Source organism: Rutilus rutilus (assembly GCF_951802725.1).
Source record: "Rutilus rutilus genome assembly, chromosome: 10".
NCBI classification, from domain to species: Eukaryota; Metazoa; Chordata; class Actinopteri; order Cypriniformes; family Leuciscidae; genus Rutilus; species Rutilus rutilus.
In genome coordinates, this window is record NC_140215.1 from 44,048,180 (window position 1) to 44,071,790 (window position 23,611).

Sequence of the window (23,611 nt, forward strand, 5' to 3'; positions counted from 1 at the left end):
ACTTTTGGTCCGTCTCTCTCAAGCAAATCTTACGTTGAATCTTGCCAAGTGCGAGTTTGCAGGAGCGACAGTTTCGTATCTCGGTAAGGTAGTGGGGCAAGGACAGGTGCGTCCAGTGAAGGAGAAGGTGAGAGCAATAGATGAATATCCTGTTCCGGTCACTAAAAAGGAGTTAATGAGTTTTCTAGGTCTAGTGGGTTTCTACCGCTGTTTCTGTAGGAACTTTTCGACGGTCGTTGCCCCTTTAACGGATCTATTGAAAGCTAAAGCCTTGTTTGTTTGGTCTGAATCTTGTCAGAATGCCTTTGAGGCAGTGAAATCGTTGCTTACTACGACACCTGTCCTTATGGCACCTCAGCTGGAGAAAACTTTTAAGATTCAGGTAGATGCCAGTAAAGAGGGAGCAGGGGCAGTGTTAATTCAAGAGGATGATGCAGGTATTGAGCGGCCGGTTTGTTTTTTCTCGCGTAAGTTCAATAGTCATCAGAGGAACTACTCCACAATTGAAAAGGAGGCACTTGCGTTAATTTTAGCACTCCAACATTTCGAAGTGTATGTAGGTGGGAACAGCTCAGCGGTAATAGTTTATAGCGACCATAATCCGCTTACATTTTTACATTCTCTTAAGAATCCAAATCAACGGCTGATGCGTTGGTGCCTGTTTCTTCAGCCCTTTCATTTAGATGTTAGGCATTTGAAGGGCTCAGAAAATATAGTGGCCGATGCGCTGTCTAGGGCACCATTGTAAAACACTTTGTAAGCTGTTGCCTTGGATGAAGAGTTAACAGGTTTGTTTTTTTCTATTTATTATTCTATCCACGTGGGGGAATGTTTTGATATTGTGTATGTATAGGCCTATACTAAAATGATGTGTTGATGCGGTTATGAATGCTTATTGTTGGCGGAAACTTATTGGTTTCCTTTTCTTAAGGGGGGGAGTGTCACGGCTGTATACTGTGTGTTGTCGTCTTTGCCGTGTTTGGGTGTGTTTTGCTCCTCCTACAGGTGTGCTGCGGAGCTGAGGCAATCAGGTGGATTGGGTGCACCGGTGCACAGGTGTGCCTGTCATTAAAAGCGTCCTGTTTGGCGTCCTCATTGAGCGTTCCATTCTGTCAGATCGATCCCTGGCCAGGACCGAGATGTTGATCGGCGTTGCGGTGTACTGCGAGAACTTGAGGGACAGTCGTTGTAATTAAGAAAGTGAAAATAAAAGAGTATTGTAACCGCCGTCAACCGTTTCCTCCTCCTTCATTGTTGCTCCCTAATAAGGGCGTAACAGTCCCCGTCACTATACTGGGGAATTAGGACCCACACAGACCACAGGGTGAGCACCCCCTACTGGCCTCACTAACACCTCTTCCAGCAGCAACCTGGTTTTCCCAGGAGGTCTCCCATCCAGGTACTAACCAGGCTCAGCCCTGCTTAGCTTCAGTGGGCAACCAGTCTTGGGCTACAGGGTGATATGGCTGCTGGCTGGTGTAGTGAAGGGGATTGTGACTAGGGTGAACTGTGACACGAAGAACAAACAAAGAAATGTGCAGTGAATATATCGGGGGCCTTGAGTCCATTTCGCCCAATGCCTTCATGTCTGAGGTCGTTTCGCCTGATGCCTAATTGTACGAGACCCGAGACCTGACGTTGTTTTTCCTGAGATCTGAAGCCCTTCAGTCTGAGGCATGATACCTTTTTCATCATATGACTGAAGTCTGAGTATGTCCTAAAATGTACACTGTACGCCACGTATCCTGAATGTTAGCACATTTAACAACATTAAACTACACACACCAGTGGTTCTCAGCCTTGTTCCTGGAGCTCCCCAACTCTACTAATGTTATACGTCTCTCTAGCCGAACATACCTGATTCATGTCATCTGATCATTAGTAGAAACTCCAAGACCTGATCAGGACAATGGAAATGTATAAACTGTGCACTGTTGGGGTTCTTCAGGACCAGGGAAAGGAAACACTGCTTTACACTTAAATCATTAACGGTAAACAAATAAATTGTATTAAACATAAATCATTAATGGATGATATGGCAAAGCTGAGTTTCATTAAGTCACTCTTTTAGGAAATCTATTTTATAATCTCTTAAGTTCTTTCTTGGTGCACTGTGAACAAGAGTAATAAAATACAATTAAATAGTTAATAAACACATAATTACAACTCTGTGGAAAACAATGCAATTGGTTCGATAAGTCATGGTCTACAAATAGGCATTTGTGAACAAAAAACAACGTGTGAAAAATTGCTTTTGTGTGATGTGAGCAGACTTCTGGTGTATGATGTGAGTAGACTTCTGGTGTGTGATGTGAGTAGACTTCTGGTGTGTGATGTGAGTAGACTTCTGGTGTGTGATGAGAGTAGACTTCTGGTGTGTGATGTGAGCAGACTTCTGGTGTGTGATGTGAGTAGACTTCTGGTGTGTGATGTGAGCAGACTTCTGGTGTGTGATGTGAGCAGACTTCTGGTGTGTGATGTGAGCAGACTTCTGGTGTGTGATGTGAGTAGACTTCTGGTGTGTGATGTGAGTAGACTTCTGGTGTGTGATGAGAGCAGACTTCTGGTGTGTGATGTGAGCAGACTTCTGGTGTGTGATGTGAGCAGACTTCTGGTGTGTGATGTGAGCAGACTTCTGGTGTGTGATGAGAGCAGACTTCTGGTGTGTGATGTGAGCAGACTTCTGGTGTGTGATGTGCGCAGACTTCTGGTGTGTGATGTGAGTAGACTTCTGGTGTGTGATGTGCGCAGACTTCTGGTGTGTGATGTGAGCAGACTTCTGGTGTGTGATGTGAGCAGACTTCTGGTGTGTGATGTGAGCAGACTTCTGGTGTGTGATGAGAGCAGACTTCTGGTGTGTGATGTGAGCAGACTTCTGGTGTGTGATGAGAGCAGACTTCTGGTGTGTGATGTGCGCAGACTTCTGGTGTGTGATGTGAGCAGACTTCTGGTGTGTGATGTGCGCAGACTTCTGGTGTGTGATGTCCGCAGACTTCTGGTGTGTGATGAGAGCAGACTTCTGGTGTGTGATGTGAGCAGACTTCTGGTGTGTGATGAGAGTAGACTTCTGGTGTGTGATGTGAGCAGACTTCTGGTGTGTGATGTGAGCAGACTTCTGGTGTGTGATGCGAGCAGACTTCTGCGCAGACTTCTGGTGTGTGATGAGAGTAGACTTCTGGTGTGTGATGTGAGCAGACTTCTGGTGTGTGATGTGAGCAGACTTCTGGTGTGTGATGCGAGCAGACTTCTGCGCAGACTTCTGGTGTGTGATGAGAGTAGACTTCTGGTGTGTGATGTGAGCAGACTTCTGGTGTGTGATGTGCGCAGACTTCTGGTGTGTGATGCGAGCAGACTTCTGCGCAGACTTCTGGTGTGTGATGTGAGCAGACTTTGGGTGTGTGATGCGAGCAGACTTCTGCGCAGACTTCTGGTGTGTGATGTGAGTAGACTTCTGGTGTGTGATGTGAGCAGACTTCTGGTGTGTGATGTGAGCAGACTTCTGGTGTGTGATGCGAGCAGACTTCTGGTGTGTGATGTGAGCAGACTTCTGGTGTGTGATGTGAGCACACTTCTGGTGTGTGATGCGAGCAGACTTCTGCGCAGACTTCTGGTGTGTGATGTGCGCAGACTTCTGGTGTGTGATGCGAGCAGACTTCTGCGCAGACTTCTGGTGTGTGATGTGAGCAGACTTCTGGTGTGTGATGTGAGCAGACTTCTGGTGTGTGATGCGAGCAGACTTCTGCGCAGACTTCTGGTGTGTGATGTGAGCAGACTTCTGGTGTGTGATGTGCGCAGACTTCTGGTGTGTGATGCGAGCAGACTTCTGGTGTGTGATGAGAGTAGACTTCTGGTGTGTGATGTGAGCAGACTTCTGGTGTGTGATGTGAGCAGACTTCTGGTGTGTGATGTGAGCAGACTTCTGGTGTGTGATGTGAGCAGACTTCTGGTGTGTGATGTGAGTAGACTTCTGGTGTGTGATGTGAGCAGACTTCTGGTGTGTGATGAGAGTAGACTTCTGGTGTGTGATGCGAGCAGACTTCTGGTGTGTGATGAGAGCAGACTTCTGGTGTGTGATGTGCGCAGACTTCTGGTGTGTGATGCGAGCAGACTTCTGGTGTGTGATGTGCGCAGACTTCTGGTGTGTGATGAGAGCAGACTTCTGGTGTGTGATGTGCGCAGACTTCTGGTGTGTGATGAGAGCAGACTTCTGGTGTGTGATGTGCGCAGACTTCTGGTGTGTGATGCGAGCAGACTTCTGGTGTGTGATGTGCGCAGACTTCTGGTGTGTGATGCGAGCAGACTTCTGGTGTGTGATGTGCGCAGACTTCTGGTGTGTGATGTGAGCAGACTTCTGGTGTGTGATGTGAGTAGACTTCTGGTGTGTGATGTGAGCAGACTTCTGGTGTGTGATGTGAGCAGACTTCTGGTGTGTGATGTGAGTAGACTTCTGGTGTGTGATGTGAGCAGACTTCTGGTGTGTGATGAGAGTAGACTTCTGGTGTGTGATGCGAGCAGACTTCTGGTGTGTGATGCGAGCAGACTTCTGGTGTGTGATGTGCGCAGACTTCTGGTGTGTGATGCGAGCAGACTTCTGGTGTGTGATGTGCGCAGACTTCTGGTGTGTGATGTGAGCAGACTTCTGGTGTGTGATGTGAGCAGACTTCTGGTGTGTGATGTGCGCAGACTTCTGGTGTGTGATGTGAGCAGACTTCTGGTGTGTGATGTGCGCAGACTTCTGGTGTGTGATGTGAGCAGACTTCTGGTGTGTGATGTGCGCAGACTTCTGGTGTGTGATGTGAGCAGACTTCTGGTGTGTGATGTGAGCAGACTTCTGGTGTGTGATGTGAGCAGACTTCTGGTGTGTGATGTGAGCAGACTTCTGGTGTGTGATGAGAGTAGACTTCTGGTGTGTGATGTGAGCAGACTTCTGGTGTGTGATGTGAGTAGACTTCTGGTGTGTGATGTGAGCAGACTTCTGGTGTGTGATGAGAGTAGACTTCTGGTGTGTGATGTGAGCAGACTTCTGGTGTGTGATGTGAGCAGACTTCTGGTGTGTGATGAGAGTAGACTTCTGGTGTGTGATGTGAGCAGACTTCTGGTGTGTGATGTGAGTAGACTTCTGGTGTGTGATGTGAGCAGACTTCTGGTGTGTGATGAGAGCAGACTTCTGGTGTGTGATGTGAGCAGACTTCTGGTGTGTGATGAGAGTAGACTTCTGGTGTGTGATGTGAGCAGACTTCTGGTGTGTGATGAGAGTAGACTTCTGGTGTGTGATGTGAGCAGACTTCTGGTGTGTGATGAGAGTAGACTTCTGGTGTGTGATGAGAGTAGACTTCTGGTGTGTGATGTGAGCAGACTTCTGGTGTGTGATGAGAGCAGACTTCTGGTGTGTGATGTGAGCAGACTTCTGGTGTGTGATGTGAGCAGACTTCTGGTGTGTGATGTGAGTAGACTTCTGGTGTGTGATGTGAGCAGACTTCTGGTGTGTGATGTGAGCAGACTTCTGGTGTGTGATGCGAGCAGACTTCTGGTGTGTGATGTGAGCAGACTTCTGGTGTGTGATGCGAGCAGACTTCTGGTGTGTGATGAGAGCAGACTTCTGGTGTGTGATGTGAGCAGACTTCTGGTGTGTGATGTGCGCAGACTTCTGGTGTGTGATGAGAGCAGACTTCTGGTGTGTGATGTGCGCAGACTTCTGGTGTGTGATGTGAGTAGACTTCTGGTGTGTGATGTGAGTAGACTTCTGGTGTGTGATGTGAGCAGACTTCTGGCGTGTGATGTGAGCAGACTTCTGGTGTGTGATGTGAGCAGACTTCTGGCGTGTGATGTGAGCAGACTTCTGGCGTGTGATGTGAGCAGACTTCTGGTGTGTGATGTGAGCAGACTTCTGGTGTGTGATGCGAGCAGACTTCTGGCGTGTGATGTGAGCAGACTTCTGGTCTGTGATGTGAGCAGACTTCTGGTGTGTGATGTGAGTAGACTTCTGGTGTGTGATGTGAGCAGACTTCTGGTGTGTGATGAGAGCAGACTTCTGGTGTGTGATGAGAGTAGATTTCTGGCGTGTGATGTGAGCAGACTTCTGGCGTGTGATGTGAGCAGACTTCTGGTGTGTGATGTGCGCAGACTTCTGGTGTGTGATGTGAGTAGATTTCTGGCGTGTGATGTGAGCAGACTTCTGGTGTGTGATGAGAGCAGACTTCTGGTGTGTGATGAGAGCAGACTTCTGGTGTGTGATGAGAGTAGATTTCTGGCGTGTGATGTGAGCAGACTTCTGGTGTGTGATGAGAGTAGATTTCTGGCGTGTGATGTGAGCAGACTTCTGGTGTGTGATGAGAGTAGATTTCTGGCGTGTGATGTGAGCAGACTTCTGGCGTGTGATGTGAGCAGACTTCTGGTGTGTGATGAGAGTAGATTTCTGGCGTGTGATGTGAGCAGACTTCTGGTGTGTGATGTGAGCAGACTTCTGGCGTGTGATGTGAGCAGACTTCTGGTGTGTGATGAGAGTAGATTTCTGGCGTGTGATGAGAGCAGACTTCTGGTGTGTGATGAGAGTAGATTTCTGGCGTGTGATGTGAGCAGACTTCTGGCGTGTGATGTGAGCAGACTTCTGGTGTGTGATGAGAGCAGACTTCTGGTGTGTGATGTGAGTAGACTTCTGGCGTGTGATGTGCGCAGACTTCTGGTGTGTGATGTGCGCAGACTTCTGGTGTGTGATGTGAGCAGACTTCTGGTGTGTGATGTGAGCAGACTTCTGGTGTGTGATGTGAGCAGACTTCTGGTGTGTGATGTGAGTAGACTTCTGGTGTGTGATGTGAGTAGACTTCTGGCGTGTGATGTGAGCAGACTTCTGGTGTGTGATGTGCGCAGACTTCTGGTGTGTGATGAGAGCAGACTTCTGGTGTGTGATGTGAGTAGACTTCTGGTGTGTGATGTGAGCAGACTTCTGGTGTGTGATGTGAGTAGACTTCTGGTGTGTGATGTGAGCAGACTTCTGGTGTGTGATGAGAGCAGACTTCTGGTGTGTGATGTGAGCAGACTTCTGGTGTGTGATGTGAGTAGACTTCTGGTGTGTGATGTGAGCAGACTTCTGGTGTGTGATGTGAGCAGACTTCTGGTGTGTGATGTGAGCAGACTTCTGGTGTGTGATGAGAGCAGACTTCTGGTGTGTGATGTGAGTAGACTTCTGGTGTGTGATGTGAGCAGACTTCTGGTGTGTGATGTGAGCAGACTTCTGGTGTGTGATGTGAGCAGACTTCTGGTGTGTGATGTGAGCAGACTTCTGGTGTGTGATGTGAGTAGACTTCTGGTGTGTGATGTGAGCAGACTTCTGGTGTGTGATGTGAGCAGACTTCTGGTGTGTGATGTGAGCAGACTTCTGGTGTGTGATGTGAGCAGACTTCTGGTGTGTGATGTGAGCAGACTTCTGGTGTGTGATGTGAGCAGACTTCTGGTGTGTGATGTGAGCAGACTTCTGGTGTGTGATGTGAGCAGACTTCTGGTGTGTGATGTGAGCAGACTTCTGGCGTGTGATGTGAGCAGACTTCTGGTGTGTGATGTGAGCAGACTTCTGGTGTGTGATGAGAGCAGACTTCTGGTGTGTGATGTGAGCAGACTTCTGGTGTGTGATGTGAGCAGACTTCTGGTGTGTGATGTGAGCAGACTTCTGGTGTGTGATGTGAGTAGACTTCTGGTGTGTGATGAGAGCAGACTTCTGGTGTGTGATGTGAGCAGACTTCTGGTGTGTGATGTGAGTAGACTTCTGGTGTGTGATGTGAGCAGACTTCTGGTGTGTGATGTGAGCAGACTTCTGGTGTGTGATGTGAGCAGACTTCTGGTGTGTGATGAGAGCAGACTTCTGGTGTGTGATGTGAGCAGACTTCTGGTGTGTGATGTGAGTAGACTTCTGGTGTGTGATGTGAGCAGACTTCTGGTGTGTGATGTGAGCAGACTTCTGGTGTGTGATGTGAGCAGACTTCTGGTGTGTGATGTGAGCAGACTTCTGGTGTGTGATGTGAGCAGACTTCTGGTGTGTGATGAGAGCAGACTTCTGGTGTGTGATGTGAGTAGACTTCTGGTGTGTGATGAGAGCAGACTTCTGGTGTGTGATGTGAGCAGACTTCTGGTGTGTGATGTGAGCAGACTTCTGGTGTGTGATGTGAGCAGACTTCTGGTGTGTGATGTGAGCAGACTTCTGGTGTGTGATGTGAGTAGACTTCTGGTGTGTGATGTGAGCAGACTTCTGGTGTGTGATGTGAGCAGACTTCTGGTGTGTGATGTGAGCAGACTTCTGGTGTGTGATGTGAGCAGACTTCTGGTGTGTGATGTGAGTAGACTTCTGGTGTGTGATGTGAGTAGACTTCTGGTGTGTGATGTGAGCAGACTTCTGGTGTGTGATGTGAGCAGACTTCTGGCGTGTGATGTGAGCAGACTTCTGGTGTGTGATGTGAGCAGACTTCTGGTGTGTGATGTGAGCAGACTTCTGGTGTGTGATGTGAGCAGACTTCTGGTGTGTGATGTGAGCAGACTTCTGGTGTGTGATGTGAGCAGACTTCTGGTGTGTGATGAGAGTAGATTTCTGGTGTGTGATGTGAGCAGACTTCTGGTGTGTGATGTGAGTAGACTTCTGGTGTGTGATGTGAGCAGACTTCTGGTGTGTGATGTGAGCAGACTTCTGGTGTGTGATGTGAGCAGACTTCTGGTGTGTGATGTGAGCAGACTTCTGGTGTGTGATGAGAGTAGATTTCTGGCGTGTGATGTGAGCAGACTTCTGGTGTGTGATGTGAGTAGACTTCTGGTGTGTGATGTGAGCAGACTTCTGGCGTGTGATGTGAGCAGACTTCTGGTGTGTGATGTGAGCAGACTTCTGGTGTGTGATGTGAGCAGACTTCTGGTGTGTGATGTGAGCAGACTTCTGGTGTGTGATGTGAGCAGACTTCTGGTGTGTGATGTGAGCAGACTTCTGGTGTGTGATGTGAGCAGACTTCTGGTGTGTGATGTGAGCAGACTTCTGGTGTGTGATGTGAGCAGACTTCTGGTGTGTGATGTGCGCAGACTTCTGGTGTGTGATGAGAGCAGACTTCTGGTGTGTGATGTGCGCAGACTTCTGGTGTGTGATGTGCGCAGACTTCTGGTGTGTGATGTGCGCAGTCATCAGATAACAAGAAGCGTGGGGTTAAGACAATAGACAGGCACATGGCACATATAAATAAACATGACAAGTCCTGTGCTCACACCACACACACAACACACACAGACAGAAAAGTGTATGACTTGAGCAAACTTGAAAGCACACGCTCACACAACGAGAGCACAGAGAATGAGTGAGTGTTCATCCCGAGCGCTCACAACAGAAGACAAACACACGCATGACTGTCCGAACCCCGACACCAAACTAGACTCAAGTGCCAGGATCTGAACACCACACTCCACACACACACCAACAACTCACCATGCAGATGAAAGACTGTACGGACAGAACTGCATGCTCACAATGACAAGACCGAAGGAATGTCAGAGCTCTGTCACCAAACAAGAATAAACCAGAGCGAAGTGACAGAACCCCGACAGCATCGCTCACGGTAAAAGCATGACACTGTATGACGGGTGCAAAACAAGAGTTCAGCTTCAACCCTTATTAAACACACCTGATCCAAGTCAGCTTATTTGAGAACTACAGGTATTAGTGATGGAGCAGAGATGGAGCTAGACTCCACAGGGCTGTGGCCCTCCAGGAACTGAGTTTTGCACCCCTGTTGTATTATTTCTAGAGCTGATATGGGGCTATATGTTCAGCAGAGTGATGTAAGCTTTGTTATGACTGCATCATCTATGACTTCTAGGAATAACATGATGCAATTCATATCATGTATGACGCAATACCAGCTTCAGACTGCATCATTCAACATCTTGCCTAAAGAGCAAGTACTGTCCAAACCCAGTCATAGATTTAAGGTGAAGTGACATGAAGCAATTTGGGGTTAGGTGTCTTGCTCAAGAACACCTCAGGAGTGGGTATTGAGAGTGGCAGAAAGCACTGTTCATTCCTACATGTTCCTGCCGGGATTGAGGATCGAACCCGCAACCTTTAGGCCACGACTGCCCCCACATCTGGATCTATTTATTTATGTCGTGCACATCCACCAGATTTGTAGTTTTTTAAACATTTTTATTCGTGTTTGTAGTTCTGAACTGAATCCTCCTCCATAGTGCAATGGGTTGTGGGCAATATTAGCTGTTATAGTGAGCATGGATCCACACTTAAATAGTAGACCATCCGGGGACTTGGCATACTCTTTTCAACATAATATGCTTTGGGGGACACTTATTCTAATCTCACATTCAGTTTAGGATGAACAGTAGGGTTAGTCCTAACATTGGGACACAGTCTCAACTACAGTCCTACGGGACGCACCTAGCATCATGTTTTAGATGTCACACTAATTAAAACACCTGGTTCAAACCATCAGCTTCTTAGTGTGTTGAACTGGGAGACATCTATGCCTTAAAAGGTCCCCAAGAAGTTTAGAAACAGAACCACATAGTGGTAAAAATAACAAAATGTGTAAAAATGCTTAGAACATGCAAACCCTGAAACAATGGTGTACGCTCTTTTTTTCTGGACAGGAAGGAAAAGGTGTTGGTACTAAAATTGATACAAAAAAATCAAAACTTTTCTATATTTACTAATTTCAGGGTGATCTAGGGGGAAGGGGAACAGGGGCGTGAGGATGTTGTGTGTGTTTGTGATGTTCATAGGTTCAAAGTGTTAACTTGGATGTCTAAAAAATAAAAACATTAATTACAAAAAAGTAAGTTGAAAAAAGGTTGTGGAATGACGTGAAACTTTCATTCTGCAGAACTAATGTTTTGGGTGTTATTGTGTTGCTTAAGGTGGGAAATTAATTCAGTTTAGAAGTTTAGTAAAACAGAAGGCTGTACGCATATTATGCATGTTGTTTACCTCATGATATATGGATGGTTTGGACAGGGACGGGATCATGAAAGATAACAGCTTGCTGTTTCCGTCTTTATCCACAATTTCCTGTAAAACATACAATATAAACAATGTGTGACACTGAGGGTATATTACAGTACATGTTATGCATTTGTGATGTGCTTTTATTCAAAGACACTGAAGGATCTAAGGATCTGATGTGAGTTCTTAAGACAATTTTATTACTATATTACTTTTCAGTTCTCATCCTGCCAGGGTTAGGGTTAGGGTTAGGGTTAGGACTGAAATAGAGCTGTGAAACGATTAATTGCATCCAAAATAAAAGTTTGTGTTTACATAATATATGTGTGTGTACGGTGTATAATTATTTTCTATATATAAATACACACACATGCATATATATATATAAATACACACACATGCATATATATATATATATATATATATATATATATATATATATATATATATATATATATATATATATATATATATTTAAGAAAAATTTGTTATTTATATATAATATAAATTATATATAATATAACTATATATATATATACACACAGTATATACATGCAAATATTTCTTAAATATATACAGTACTGTGCAAAAGTCTTAGGCATGTTATGAACTCTGAACTGTTTTGTCTACTGTTCTCTGTGTTATGCGTTTTGTTCAGCACTTGGAACTAAGTACACAAGTATTAGAAGGCATTGGATGAAGACTGGCATGTTTATAACTGGCCTGGACTCTGTCACAGGACCACGGCTACACTGATCACTCCAGAGGACAGCTGCTAGCGCTGACACACACACACACACACTCACCAGGTTGTATATGCCCAGCAGAAGAGCCTCTATGCAGCTGCTGCTGTGTCTGCGTCTGCGCAGGTAAACCCAGAGCAGCTCGGGGAGGAACTGCAGTGTAAAGCGCCGCAGACGCTCCTCTGAACTGCGGTACAGCTCGAAGAGTTGGTGGCACACAGGCTCCAGCAGCTGTGAACACACAGATGAGTCTGAGGAGACGAGGAGAAGGTGTGTGTGTGTGTGTGTGATCTCTCTCTCCTCACCTCAGTGTCTGGGTCCTGAATGACTCTGTAGAGGGCAGGTACCAGCGTATCCTTCTGGGGGAGGATCCCAGCATAACCAGACAGCTGCGCTTCCGACAGGGCCTATCAGAGCACACACACATATTCAGCCATAAACCAACACAAATGGTGTTTAGTAGCTATTAAATAATCTGTATTAGCCCCAAGCTTCTATGCGCTTAAATAAAGAGCTCGGAACAATGGAATAAAATACTTTTAATACTTTTAATCTTTTCTATAAGATCCAAGAGCGTCTACTTTTCTGGTGCCTTGACCATCATCTACTTGAGAAACTATAAAAAATAGCAATATTTAAGGGTCTGACAGTCTGAAAATTGCATATTCACTGGCTTTTACCATCATGGTAATTCACAATTTAGATTTTAGGATCACAGTTTCTACGGGTCTTTATGTGTTATGTTTGGGGGATTATGCAAGGAGGACCATCACAATAGATTTGATTAATATGATTAATATGTTGATTAATATGTTGAGAACCCCAACATTACAGCATTCCCCTGAATTAATGGTACTATTCTCATCTGTGTGTGTGTGTTCAAGTATTGAGATAATAAGGCACAGCATCCTTCCTGAACCAGCAGTCTGTTTATCTGGAAACACACACACACACACACACACACACACACACACACACACACCATCAGGCCTTAATACTGGATGCTACTTGACTCACCTTGAACTCTGAGAGCCAGTCTTCCACTATCCCTCTATCTGTAGCCATCACCACTACCTGAGACACAAGACACACAGAGAAATACTGCAGATTAGATACACGTTTTCACAATCAACTCATCCGTGGATTCCCTGAATAACTGTTTGATTAGCTGGTACTGAAGAAGCCAGTATAATACGGCTGGTTTAGGTTCATGTCCACCAGACACCAACCAGACGTGTTTCCTAAGACCTTTGTTATCAATCAATATCCAAGAAATTAAAGAGATTCTAAACATTAAGAAAAACTAGTGTTGTCAAAAATGTTAAGATATATCTGATGAGCGCGTGAACACAATGGCCAATCAGAGGTGTTTATGATTCCGCTCAACAGCGCTCAAAGCAGCACATTTTTTAAATTTCAGGACCAACTTAAGACAACACTAAGAAAAACCCTACCAAACCTTCTCTTTAAACATAAATTAAAAACACACAATTGCAGATTATCTATCCATATGTTGTTATATTAGTTATATATACTGAGGCATTAAATGTTTAAAACCACATAATGCCAAATCCTCAGACTCTATTTAGAGAGTAGCTTCCTTTCGGCCCGACCCGTCTCCCAACTTCAGATGACCAGGTGCCGAGTCTGAGTGCACTTTACATCTTACATCTTAATCCATTTGCACAGACACAAGCACCACATGCAACAATGTTATGGGCACACACTCTTACATTCAGAGTATTCAATCCACTACAGTATGAACAAATAACCCGAGCCAATCCCAGTTTCTGTTCTTGCAGTAGCAGTGAATATTATCTGTAACCACAGGGACAGTCATTACATTAAATATCAAAGATGGTGACTTCCATATCGCTGGAACGCCTTGTCACAGTTTACACAACATGAGTCAAATTAAGGCACAAGTTCATCTGTCAAGTCTTAATGAACTAAAGCAGCTTATATACCTGAGTGGCGAGTGCAGCATCTGAACACAAAACTGCTGAAAACTGTTAAACCAGTCTAAAACTGCTGAAAACAGTTGTGCTAGAAGAGAGATTGTTGCGGTAGAACAGAGAGACGGGATCTAAAACTGTTGGGAAGAGTAGCGGTAGAACAGAGAGACGGGATCTAAAACTGTTGGGAAGAGTTGCGGTAGAACAGAGAGACGGGATCTAAAACTGCTGGGAAGAGTTGCGGTAGAACAGAGACGGGATCTAAAACTGCTGGGAAGAGTTGCGGTAGAACAGAGACGGGATCTAAAACTGCTGGGAAGAGTTGCGGTAGAACAGAGAGACGGGATCTAAAACTGCTGGGAAGAGTTGCGGTAGAACAGAGAGACGGGATCTAAAACTGCTGGGAAGAGTTGCGGTAGAACAGAGACGGGATCTAAAACTGCTGAAAACAGTTGCGGTAGAACAGAGAGACGGGATCTAAAACTGCTGGGAAGAGTTGCGGTAGAACAGAGAGACGGGATCTAAAACTGTTGGGAAGAGTTGCGGTAGAACAGAGACGGGATCTAAAACTGCTGAAAACAGTAGCGGTAGAACAGAGAGACGGGATCTAAACCTGTTGGGAAGAGTTGCGGTAGAACAGAGAGACGGGATCTAAAACTGTTGGGAAGAGTTGCGGTAGAACAGAGAGACGGGATCTAAAACTGTTGGGAAGAGTTGCGGTAGAACAGAGAGACGGGATCTAAAACTGTTGGGAAGAGTTGCGGTAGAACAGAGAGACGGGATCTAAAACTGTTGGGAAGAGTTGCGGTAGAACAGAGAGACGGGATCTAAAACTGTTGGGAAGAGTTGCGGTAGAACAGAGAGACGGGATCTAAAACTGCTGGGAAGAGTTGCGGTAGAACAGAGAGACGGGATCTAAAACTGCTGGGAAGAGTTGCGGTAGAACAGAGAGACGGGATCTAAAACTGTTGGGAAGAGTTGCGGTAGAACAGAGAGACGGGATCTAAAACTGTTGGGAAGAGTTGCGGTAGAACAGAGAGACGGGATCTAAAACTGTTGGGAAGAGTTGCGGTAGAACAGAGAGACGGGATCTAAAACTGTTGGGAAGAGTTGCGGTAGAACAGAGAGACGGGATCTAAAACTGCTGGGAAGAGTTGCGGTAGAACAGAGAGACGGGATCTAAAACTGCTGGGAAGAGTTGCGGTAGAACAGAGAGACGGGATCTAAAACTGCTGGGAAGAGTTGCGGTAGAACAGAGAGACGGGATCTAAAACTGTTGGGAAGAGTTGCGGTAGAACAGAGAGACGGGATCTAAAACTGTTGGGAAGAGTTGCGGTAGAACAGAGAGACGGGATCTAAAACTGTTGGGAAGAGTTGTGGTAGAACAGAGAGACGGGATCTAAAACTGTTGGGAAGAGTTGCGGTAGAACAGAGAGACGGGATCTAAAACTGCTGGGAAGAGTTGCGGTAGAACAGAGAGACGGGATCTAAAACTGTTGGGAAGAGTTGCGGTAGAACAGAGACAGGATCTAAAACTGCTGGGAAGAGTTGCGGTAGAACAGAGAGACGGGATCTAAAACTGCTGAAAACAGTTGCGGTAGAACAGAGAGACGGGATCTAAAACTGCTGAAAACAGTTGCGGTAGAACAGAGAGACTGGATCTAAAACTGCTGGGAAGAGTTGGATCTAAACCTGTTGGGAAGAGTTGCGGTAGAACAGAGAGACGGGATCTAAAACTGCTGGGAAGAGTTGCGGTAGAACAGAGAGACTGGATCTAAAACTGCTGAAAACAGTTGCGGTAGAACAGAGAGACGGGATCTAAAACTGTTGGGAAGAGTTGCGGTAGAACAGAGAGACGGGATCTAAAACTGCTGGGAAGAGTTGCGGTAGAACAGAGAGACTGGATCTAAAACTGCTGGGAAGAGTTGCGGTAGAACAGAGAGACGGGATCTAAAACTGCTGAGAAGAGTTGCGGTAGAACAGAGAGAGAGGATCTAAAACTGCTGGGAAGAGTTGCGGTAGAACAGAGACTGGATCTAAAACTGCTGGGAAGAGTTGCGGTAGAACAGAGAGAGGATCTAAAACTGCTGGGAAGAGTTGCGGTAGAACAGAGACGGGATCTAAAACTGCTGGGAAGAGTTGCGGTAGAACAGAGAGACGGGATCTAAAACTGCTGGGAAGAGTTGCGGTAGAACAGAGAGACGGGATCTAAAACTGCTGGGAAGAGTTTCGGTAGAACAGAGAGACGGGATCTAAAACTGTTGGGAAGAGTTGCGGTAGAACAGAGACGGGATCTAAAACTGCTGGGAAGAGTTGCGGTAGAACAGAGAGACGGGATCTAAAACTGCTGGGAAGAGTTGCGGTAGAACAGAGACTGGATCTAAAACTGCTGGGAAGAGTTGGATCTAAAACTGCTGGGAAGAGTTGCGGTAGAACAGAGAGAGAGGATCTAAAACTGCTGGGAAGAGTTGCGGTAGAACAGAGAGAGAGGATCTAAAACTGCTGGGAAGAGTTGCGGTAGAACAGAGAGACGGGATCTAAAACTGCTGGGAAGAGTTGGATCTAAAACTGCTGGGAAGAGTTGCGGTAGAACAGAGAGACGGGATCTAAAACTGTTGGGAAGAGTTGCGGTAGAACAGAGACGGGATCTAAAACTGCTGGGAAGAGTTGCGGTAGAACAGAGAGACGGGATCTAAAACTGCTGGGAAGAGTTGCGGTAGAACAGAGAGACGGGATCTAAAACTGCTGGGAAGAGTTTCGGTAGAACAGAGAGACGGGATCTAAAACTGTTGGGAAGAGTTGCGGTAGAACAGAGACGGGATCTAAAACTGCTGGGAAGAGTTGCGGTAGAACAGAGAGACGGGATCTAAAACTGCTGGGAAGAGTTGCGGTAGAACAGAGAGACTGGATCTAAAACTGCTGGGAAGAGTTGCGGTAGAACAGAGACTGGATCTAAAACTGCTGGGAAGAGTTGGATCTAAAACTGCTGGGAAGAGTTGCGGTAGAACAGAGAGACGGGATCTAAAACTGTTGGGAAGAGTTGCGGTAGAACAGAGACAGGATCTAAAACTGCTGGGAAGAGTTGCGGTAGAACAGAGAGACGGGATCTAAAACTGCTGGGAAGAGTTGCGGTAGAACAGAGAGACGGGATCTAAAACTGCTGGGAAGAGTTTCGGTAGAACAGAGAGACGGGATCTAAAACTGCTGGGAAGAGTTGCGGTAGAACAGAGAGACGGGATCTAAAACTGCTGGGAAGAGTTGCGGTAGAACAGAGAGATGGGATCTAAAACTGCTGGGAAGAGTTGGATCTAAAACTGTTGGGAAGAGTTGCGGTAGAACAGAGACGGGATCTAAAACTGCTGGGAAGAGTTGGATCTAAAACTGTTGGGAAGAGTTGCGGTAGAACAGAGAGAGAGGATCTAAAACTGCTGGGAAGAGTTGCGGTAGAACAGAGAGACGGGATCTAAAACTGCTGGGAAGAGTTGGATCTAAAACTGCTGGGAAGAGTTGCGGTAGAACAGAGAGACGGGATCTAAAACTGCTGGGAAGAGTTGCGGTAGAACAGAGAGACGGGATCTAAAACTGCTGGGAAGAGTTGCGGTAGAACAGAGAGACGGGATCTAAACCTTTCAGCTTAATGCGTTTGTCACTCTAATAAAGCCACTCAACTACAGGCCTGACAGCTGTATTCTGCTGCTGTGTGGCCACTGCTTCCCATCACGCACTGCTGCCTACATCATCAACACCAGGCCTTCCTTGCTTTCAAGGTCAGCAGCTGTACTCATCATGCACAGGGAAATGAATTATTCAACTCTCTCTGCTCATTCCAGTCCTCTCCCTGAACATCTAAATAGGCTCCCAGTGCAGAAGGGCAGATATAACACAATACTGCAGATCGCCATGGTTATGACTGGCTAACACACAGGAAAATGATCAGTGCCCCTCACTATTGAATGCAACATAAACCATAAATATATACCTGTCATTTACAGCCAAATTATTATTGATTAGTTTCCACAACACATCCCTGAAGTGTCAGCAGAGATTGTGTCATCTAGACTCTCCCCTGTAAAGGCTTCATCGACACGACAGCCATCGGCACTGATCCTCAACAAACTCGTCTCCATACCGGCGTGACTCCGATCTACAACCAGATGGAACTGGATAATATTCTGAATGTTCCAATCCAATCTGACCTCTGACCTGTAATGCTGCCTGAATCATAATCACACACTGTTCGTTCATTGGCCAGAGGAGAACTTTTCTCCCAATATTTTTTTCTCCATTCTGTCACTGATGGAGTTTTGGTTCCTGTCACTTTCGCCTTTTTCGCCTTTGTGGCAATTGGCTTTTGGCTTGCTTAGTTGGGGACATTAAATGTAACATTTATTCAACAATAATATTGATCTCCTGCATTGACACCATTATATGAGAACTGAGCTGGACGATGACATCAGGGTTTTCTCCAGAGCAGCTATATATACAGTATATATATTTATTAACTAAATTAATAACTTTTTTACCACAAAATGATACATCACAACTTACTTACTTAAGCTGGACTTTGACGCTATTTTCTTCTGGAACCAAACTTTGTTGCATTTTTCTGTTATCTCTGTAAAGTTTTGTAAAAAGCGCTATATAAATAAAGGTGACTTGACCTGACTTACTGTTTGCGATGTGGCTGCAGTCAGATCCGAGACACCTGGCATTGCTTCATCTTTCAACAAGTTTTTTCCAGAACCCTGCAATATATTGTGCCTGGTTAATAATCTGCGGTGAAATGCTCTGAACAAACATATAATCCTCTGAAGAGATCTGGGACATCTTTCAAGTTGAGATGAAATGGAAGCGTTGGATCTTTTCTTCCTTATTGTGACGAACATCACAGTGTAGAAGATTATGGAAAAAGAAATGAATGTAGGATGAGACTTGGTTCTGTCCATGGGTTGTTGATTGGAAGTGTTAGAAGGCACTCAGAAGTGTGTGCAGATGTTGACTGGATAATGAGATGTGGGCGTGGCACTCAGAAGTGTGTGCAGATGTTGATTGGATAATGAGATGTGGGCGTGGCACTCAGAAGTGTGTGCAGATGTTGATTGGATGATGAGATGTGGGCGTGGCACTCAGAAGTGTGTGCAGATGTTGATTGGATAATGAGATGTGGGCGTGGCACTCAGAAGTGTGTGCAGATGTTGATTGGATAATGAGATGTGGGCGTGGCACTCAGAAGTGTGTGCAGATGTTGATTGGATGATGAGATGTGGGCGTGGCACTCAGAAGTGTGTGCAGATGTTGATTGGATAATGAGATGTGGGCGTGGCACTCAGAAGTGTGTGCAGATGTTGATTGGATAATGAGATGTGGGCGTGGCACTCAGAAGTGTGTGCAGATGTTGATTGGATAATGAGATGTGGGCGTGGCACTCAGAAGTGTGTGCAGATGTTGATTGGATGATGAGATGTGGGCGTGGCACTCAGAAGTGTGTGCAGATGTTGATTGGATAATGAGATGTGGGCGTGGCACTCAGAAGTGTGTGCAGATGTTGATTGGATAATGAGATGTGGGCGTGGCACTCAGAAGTGTGTGCAGATGTTGATTGGATAATGAGATGTGGGCGTGGCACTCAGAAGTGTGTGCAGATGTTGATTGGATAATGAGATGTGGGCGTGGCACTCAGAAGTGTGTGCAGATGTTGATTGGATGATGAGATGTGGGCGTGGCACTCAGAAGTGTGTGCAGATGTTGATTGGATAATGAGATGTGGGCGTGGCACTCAGAAGTGTGTGCAGATGTTGATTGGATAATGAGATGTGGGCGTGGCACTCAGAAGTGTGTGCAGATGTTGATTGGATAATGAGATGTGGGCGTGGCACTCAGAAGTGTGTGCAGATGTTGATTGGATAATGAGATGTGGGCGTGGCACTCAGAAGTGTGTGCAGATGTTGATTGGATAATGAGATGTGGGCGTGGCACTCAGAAGTGTGTGCAGATGTTGACTGGATAAACTGTTCTCTCCTGTTGGCCAGGCCTACATGTTATGATGAAATTATGTGATGCATGAATGTAACTACTTCAGTCACAGCAGTATTTTCACTGATTTGTTGAAGTTCCAACCTCGTAAACATGTAATAAGTATCACGACAACATAAAGCACTGACAAATAAGCCTGGTGTAAACATTAATATGAAAGTCAGTAACAAATGACACAAACTAAAGTGCAGATTGCAGAAATATAAAAACAAATCTGTGGCTTTAACACACTCAGTGTAATTCAAAGTCACTGTAATAAACATATGACATGTAAACGTGGATTGCACTTTTTAAGCACAGTCTGTGAACTTTACTAGACAGTCTTTACATAAGAAAAATAAATAAAATATATATTATCTTCTTGGATCGCGGTTAACTAGAGCGCAGTTTATTGACATGACAACAAATCGAACACCTGAACACAGAGGAAAGAAACACCTGAGGCGTTACGCATCGTTCACATCAGAGACTGTGAAGCGCCAGAGCCGGATCTACAGGAGACGAACTCCTCAAACCACAGCAGAGTCCAGACTGGGATGATAACAGCATACTGGACAAACCACCCAGTGCATAGTTATGTTTATATGACAATAAAGAGAGCGCTCTGTGTACTTATAAACACACACAAAAGTGCTATTTGTTTAATAAGCATTTTGTTTTTGTGCTTTTAAGAGGAACATCCACATATGCTGCAGTTTTAGGAGTGACATCTGCATTTCAATTATGAAACTGAATGACAGACGTGTTAATGCAGATTAATATGGAAATATATAAAAATATATGAATATAAAAATTAATAATATAAAATGCTGTTGCAATAAATAAATCTTGTAAATATCTTACTGTTTCTGTCGTTCAGAAGACTTCATTTAACCTTCAACAGTTCAGCTACATTATTAATTATTCGAGTATGATTATCTGATCTGCTTTTCTGTCGCAGCGATTCCAGCATTAGATCAACATCACGACTCCCAGCATCAGTCACACACACACACACACACACACACACACACACACACACACACACACACATTCAGCGCGTATGGACTCTTACGTCACGAGTCAGCAAGCGAGCACATATATAATCGTCATCGTGCAGTTATTAGTACAGTATGATGAACCTTCTCGCATCATTAACAGAATAAAGCCAAAACTTTCAACAGCATATGTGTGTGTGTGTGTGTGTGTGTGTGTGTGTGTGTGTGTGTGTGTGTGTGTGTGTGTTAAAGGCAGTAGATGATGAACTCACCTAGTCAGTGTTCCTCGGATGATCAGCTGTGTGCGTGTGTGTGTGTGTGTGTGTGTGTGTGTGTGTGTGTGTGTGTAAAGGCAGTAGATGATGAACTCACCTAGTCAGTGTTCCTCGGATGATCAGCTGTGTGCGTGTGTGTGTGTGTGTGTGTGTGTGTGTTAAAGGCAGTAGATGATGAACTAGTGTTCCTCGGATGATCAGCTCTGTGTGTGTGTGTGTGTGTGTGTGTGTGTGTGTGTGTGTGTTAAAGGCAGTAGATGATGAACTAGTGTTCCTCGGATGATCAGCTCTGTGTGTGTGTGTGTGTGTGTGTGTGTGTGTGTGTGTGTTAAAGGCAGTAGATGATGAACTAGTGTTCCTCGGATGATCAGCTCTGTGTGTGTGTGTGTGTGTGTGTTAAAGGCAGTAGATGATGAACTAGTGTTCCTCGGATGATCAGCTGTAGCTCCTGCTGCTCGCGCATCTCTAACAGAGCCAGTAGCCTACACGTCAATGACGACAAACTCCGCCCCCTTTTACAACCGGAAGTAGAGGCGGAAAATAGATAATAAAAGCATGGCTAATCTATTTATAAAACAGACAGGGTGAATTTACTTTTTCCTGCCGATTTTCGAAATGCATATTAAAAATCTTATTGTGAACAATTCATACATGTGTTTAATTTTTTTATTTGTTTTGACTGAGTTTAATCAAAATGTTACTGGATATTCCAGTGTCCTGGTGTGTTCAAGTACTCTTAAGTTCATGGTTTCCCCCCCTTTTTTTCCCCTCCTACTTTCATGTTTATGAGTTGGGAAGTCATGTTGTCGACGTCATGTGCATTCAGTCTAATAAGCATAGTGCATCTGGTGTGTTTCGCTTTTTTATGTTTTCAATTACTTTATTGTTACATATTATGTTTTTTTTTTTTTTACAATTCTATTATATTTTGTGCAGACAATTATCTGATTTTGTTGTAAATAAAAAAGCCTGACAATGTCCCTGCTAAATCTGCTACGTTTCTCACTGGCCCAACTTGTTAACTCAGGGTTTGAAGAAAATCCTGAGCTTCCCACTCATATTTAAGACTTGGTGGTGCTCATGTGCGTTCAGCTTGTAAATAAGATCTTTCCGACATGACTAGAGCACAGGCTAAGGTTAGACCTCTTTCTGCTGATGTATGCAGGCCTTCTCCAATCATTTAGTGCTCTTAAACTCCGCCCCTGCAAGCTCACACTCATCTGCATACACTCGAGAGCCACGCCCACATCTCAACATCCAGTCACCAGAAAGAGTCCCGTGATGGTGCTTTACCGGAGATCAGTTCCAAACAGCAGTGAACACATGAGCTGTGTCCCAGTCCAGAGGCTGCATCCTTCCAAGGTCGCGATCGTTGAACCGAGTGTTGTTAAATGGGACCAACGGAGGACTGTTCTGTCGCCTAGCAACTGTGACGAGCCGTTGACGAGAGGCAGTAACGTTTGTACTGGAGTTTTTAAAAAGTTAAAAAGTCTGAAAACTAAGGTGACGGGGAGGGGACATGTTCGGTTCACCTAGTTTTGTCGTGGCCATGACATATTAACTCAAGGTAACATGATTATAAGTCGTGGCCATGAGATCATTTTTCAGAGGTATAACATCATCCTTATGTCGTGGCACGCGATGTAAAGGCATGGCCTCCAGATCCATTGTTGAGGGAATTATATACTTTTCTCATGCTCCTTCACAGCGCCATCAAGCTACGCCTTTGTTATTGTTTTGAATATGCGACCTCTAGTAGCGAAACTTACATACTGTGCCTTTAAATGAAAATGCACCTTGTACTAAACACTAGAGATTTTCTCAAAGAACTTACATTTTACATACAACAGCTTTGTGAAAGTTAGAGCCATTCATTTCTGTTCTCTAATTCTCTCAGCAATGCAAGGCTCTAGATTTTCTCTGCCGTTGTAGAACTGAAAGGAATCAACAGGTCCAAGCCAAATAAAATATAGTTTCATCTTTATCCACGTGTGAGTGCTTGCTTCATCACTTTAAAGGATACATTAACACACACCAGTGTCCTTGGTGGTTATAGTGGCAAAATAATCACAGAAAAGAGAAAAAGTAGCTCCATAGAGAAAGATGTAATGCTCATACCAATATTCCAGTTTCCTTTGAGTGCCACCTTCAGGTTAGTCTGAGCATTACATCTTTCTCTGTGTTATTTTACCACTACCAGCGTTGAACTAGTCTTGTTTTTTAGCTCCTTTTCTAATGATTGGCTAGTTGTTTATAGCCTGGTAATACCAAACTCTGCTACTTCGCTTTGCTTCGTAGACAGAGTCTGGCATGGCATAATTGAAAAGAGTTTTCTTTCTCGCGGGGAGGCGCTTGTCTGAAGTTTAAAATCATTGGTTCCCGTAAGCCAATCACATAACGTTTGGTTATGGCGTGTGTTATGCGCATGCTCAGCTGCATCTAACTTCCACTGTAAACACATGTAGTATGATGCGAAAACAAAACCATCGAGCGAAATACTGGAGTGAACATGGCTGTGTGAACGACTTTTGCAGATTATGTGAAGTAAATCTACGCATCCACGGTACAATCAGTGTCTACGTCACGGCTCTCAGCCCGCCCTCTGTTCGTTGATTGGCCGGCTGTTTTCAGGCCGGAGGAAAACGGAAAGCTA

The 23,611-nt window shown here is 45.0% G+C and overlaps 1 protein-coding gene across 2 annotated transcripts in view; it reads right to left on the reverse strand.

Moving 5' to 3' along the window:
- LOC311298451 (hyccin 2-like) overlaps window positions 1–21,636 on the reverse strand; it is a 54,174-nt gene extending 32,538 nt beyond the window's left edge. The window contains exons 1-6 of one of the 2 annotated variants that reach the window (XM_084421376.1): window positions 21,056–21,636; window positions 18,344–18,418; window positions 12,736–12,792; window positions 12,024–12,125; window positions 11,782–11,949; window positions 10,961–11,041 (exon numbers count right to left, since the gene is read on the reverse strand). In XM_084421376.1, coding sequence (XP_084277502.1) covers window positions 10,961–11,041; window positions 11,782–11,949; window positions 12,024–12,125; window positions 12,736–12,792; window positions 18,344–18,385 — 450 coding nt within the window. In that variant the 5' untranslated portion in view covers window positions 18,386–18,418; window positions 21,056–21,636. The other variant, XM_084421375.1, reaches the window with a different exon arrangement.
- Window positions 21,637–23,611: the final 1,975 nt, after the last annotated feature.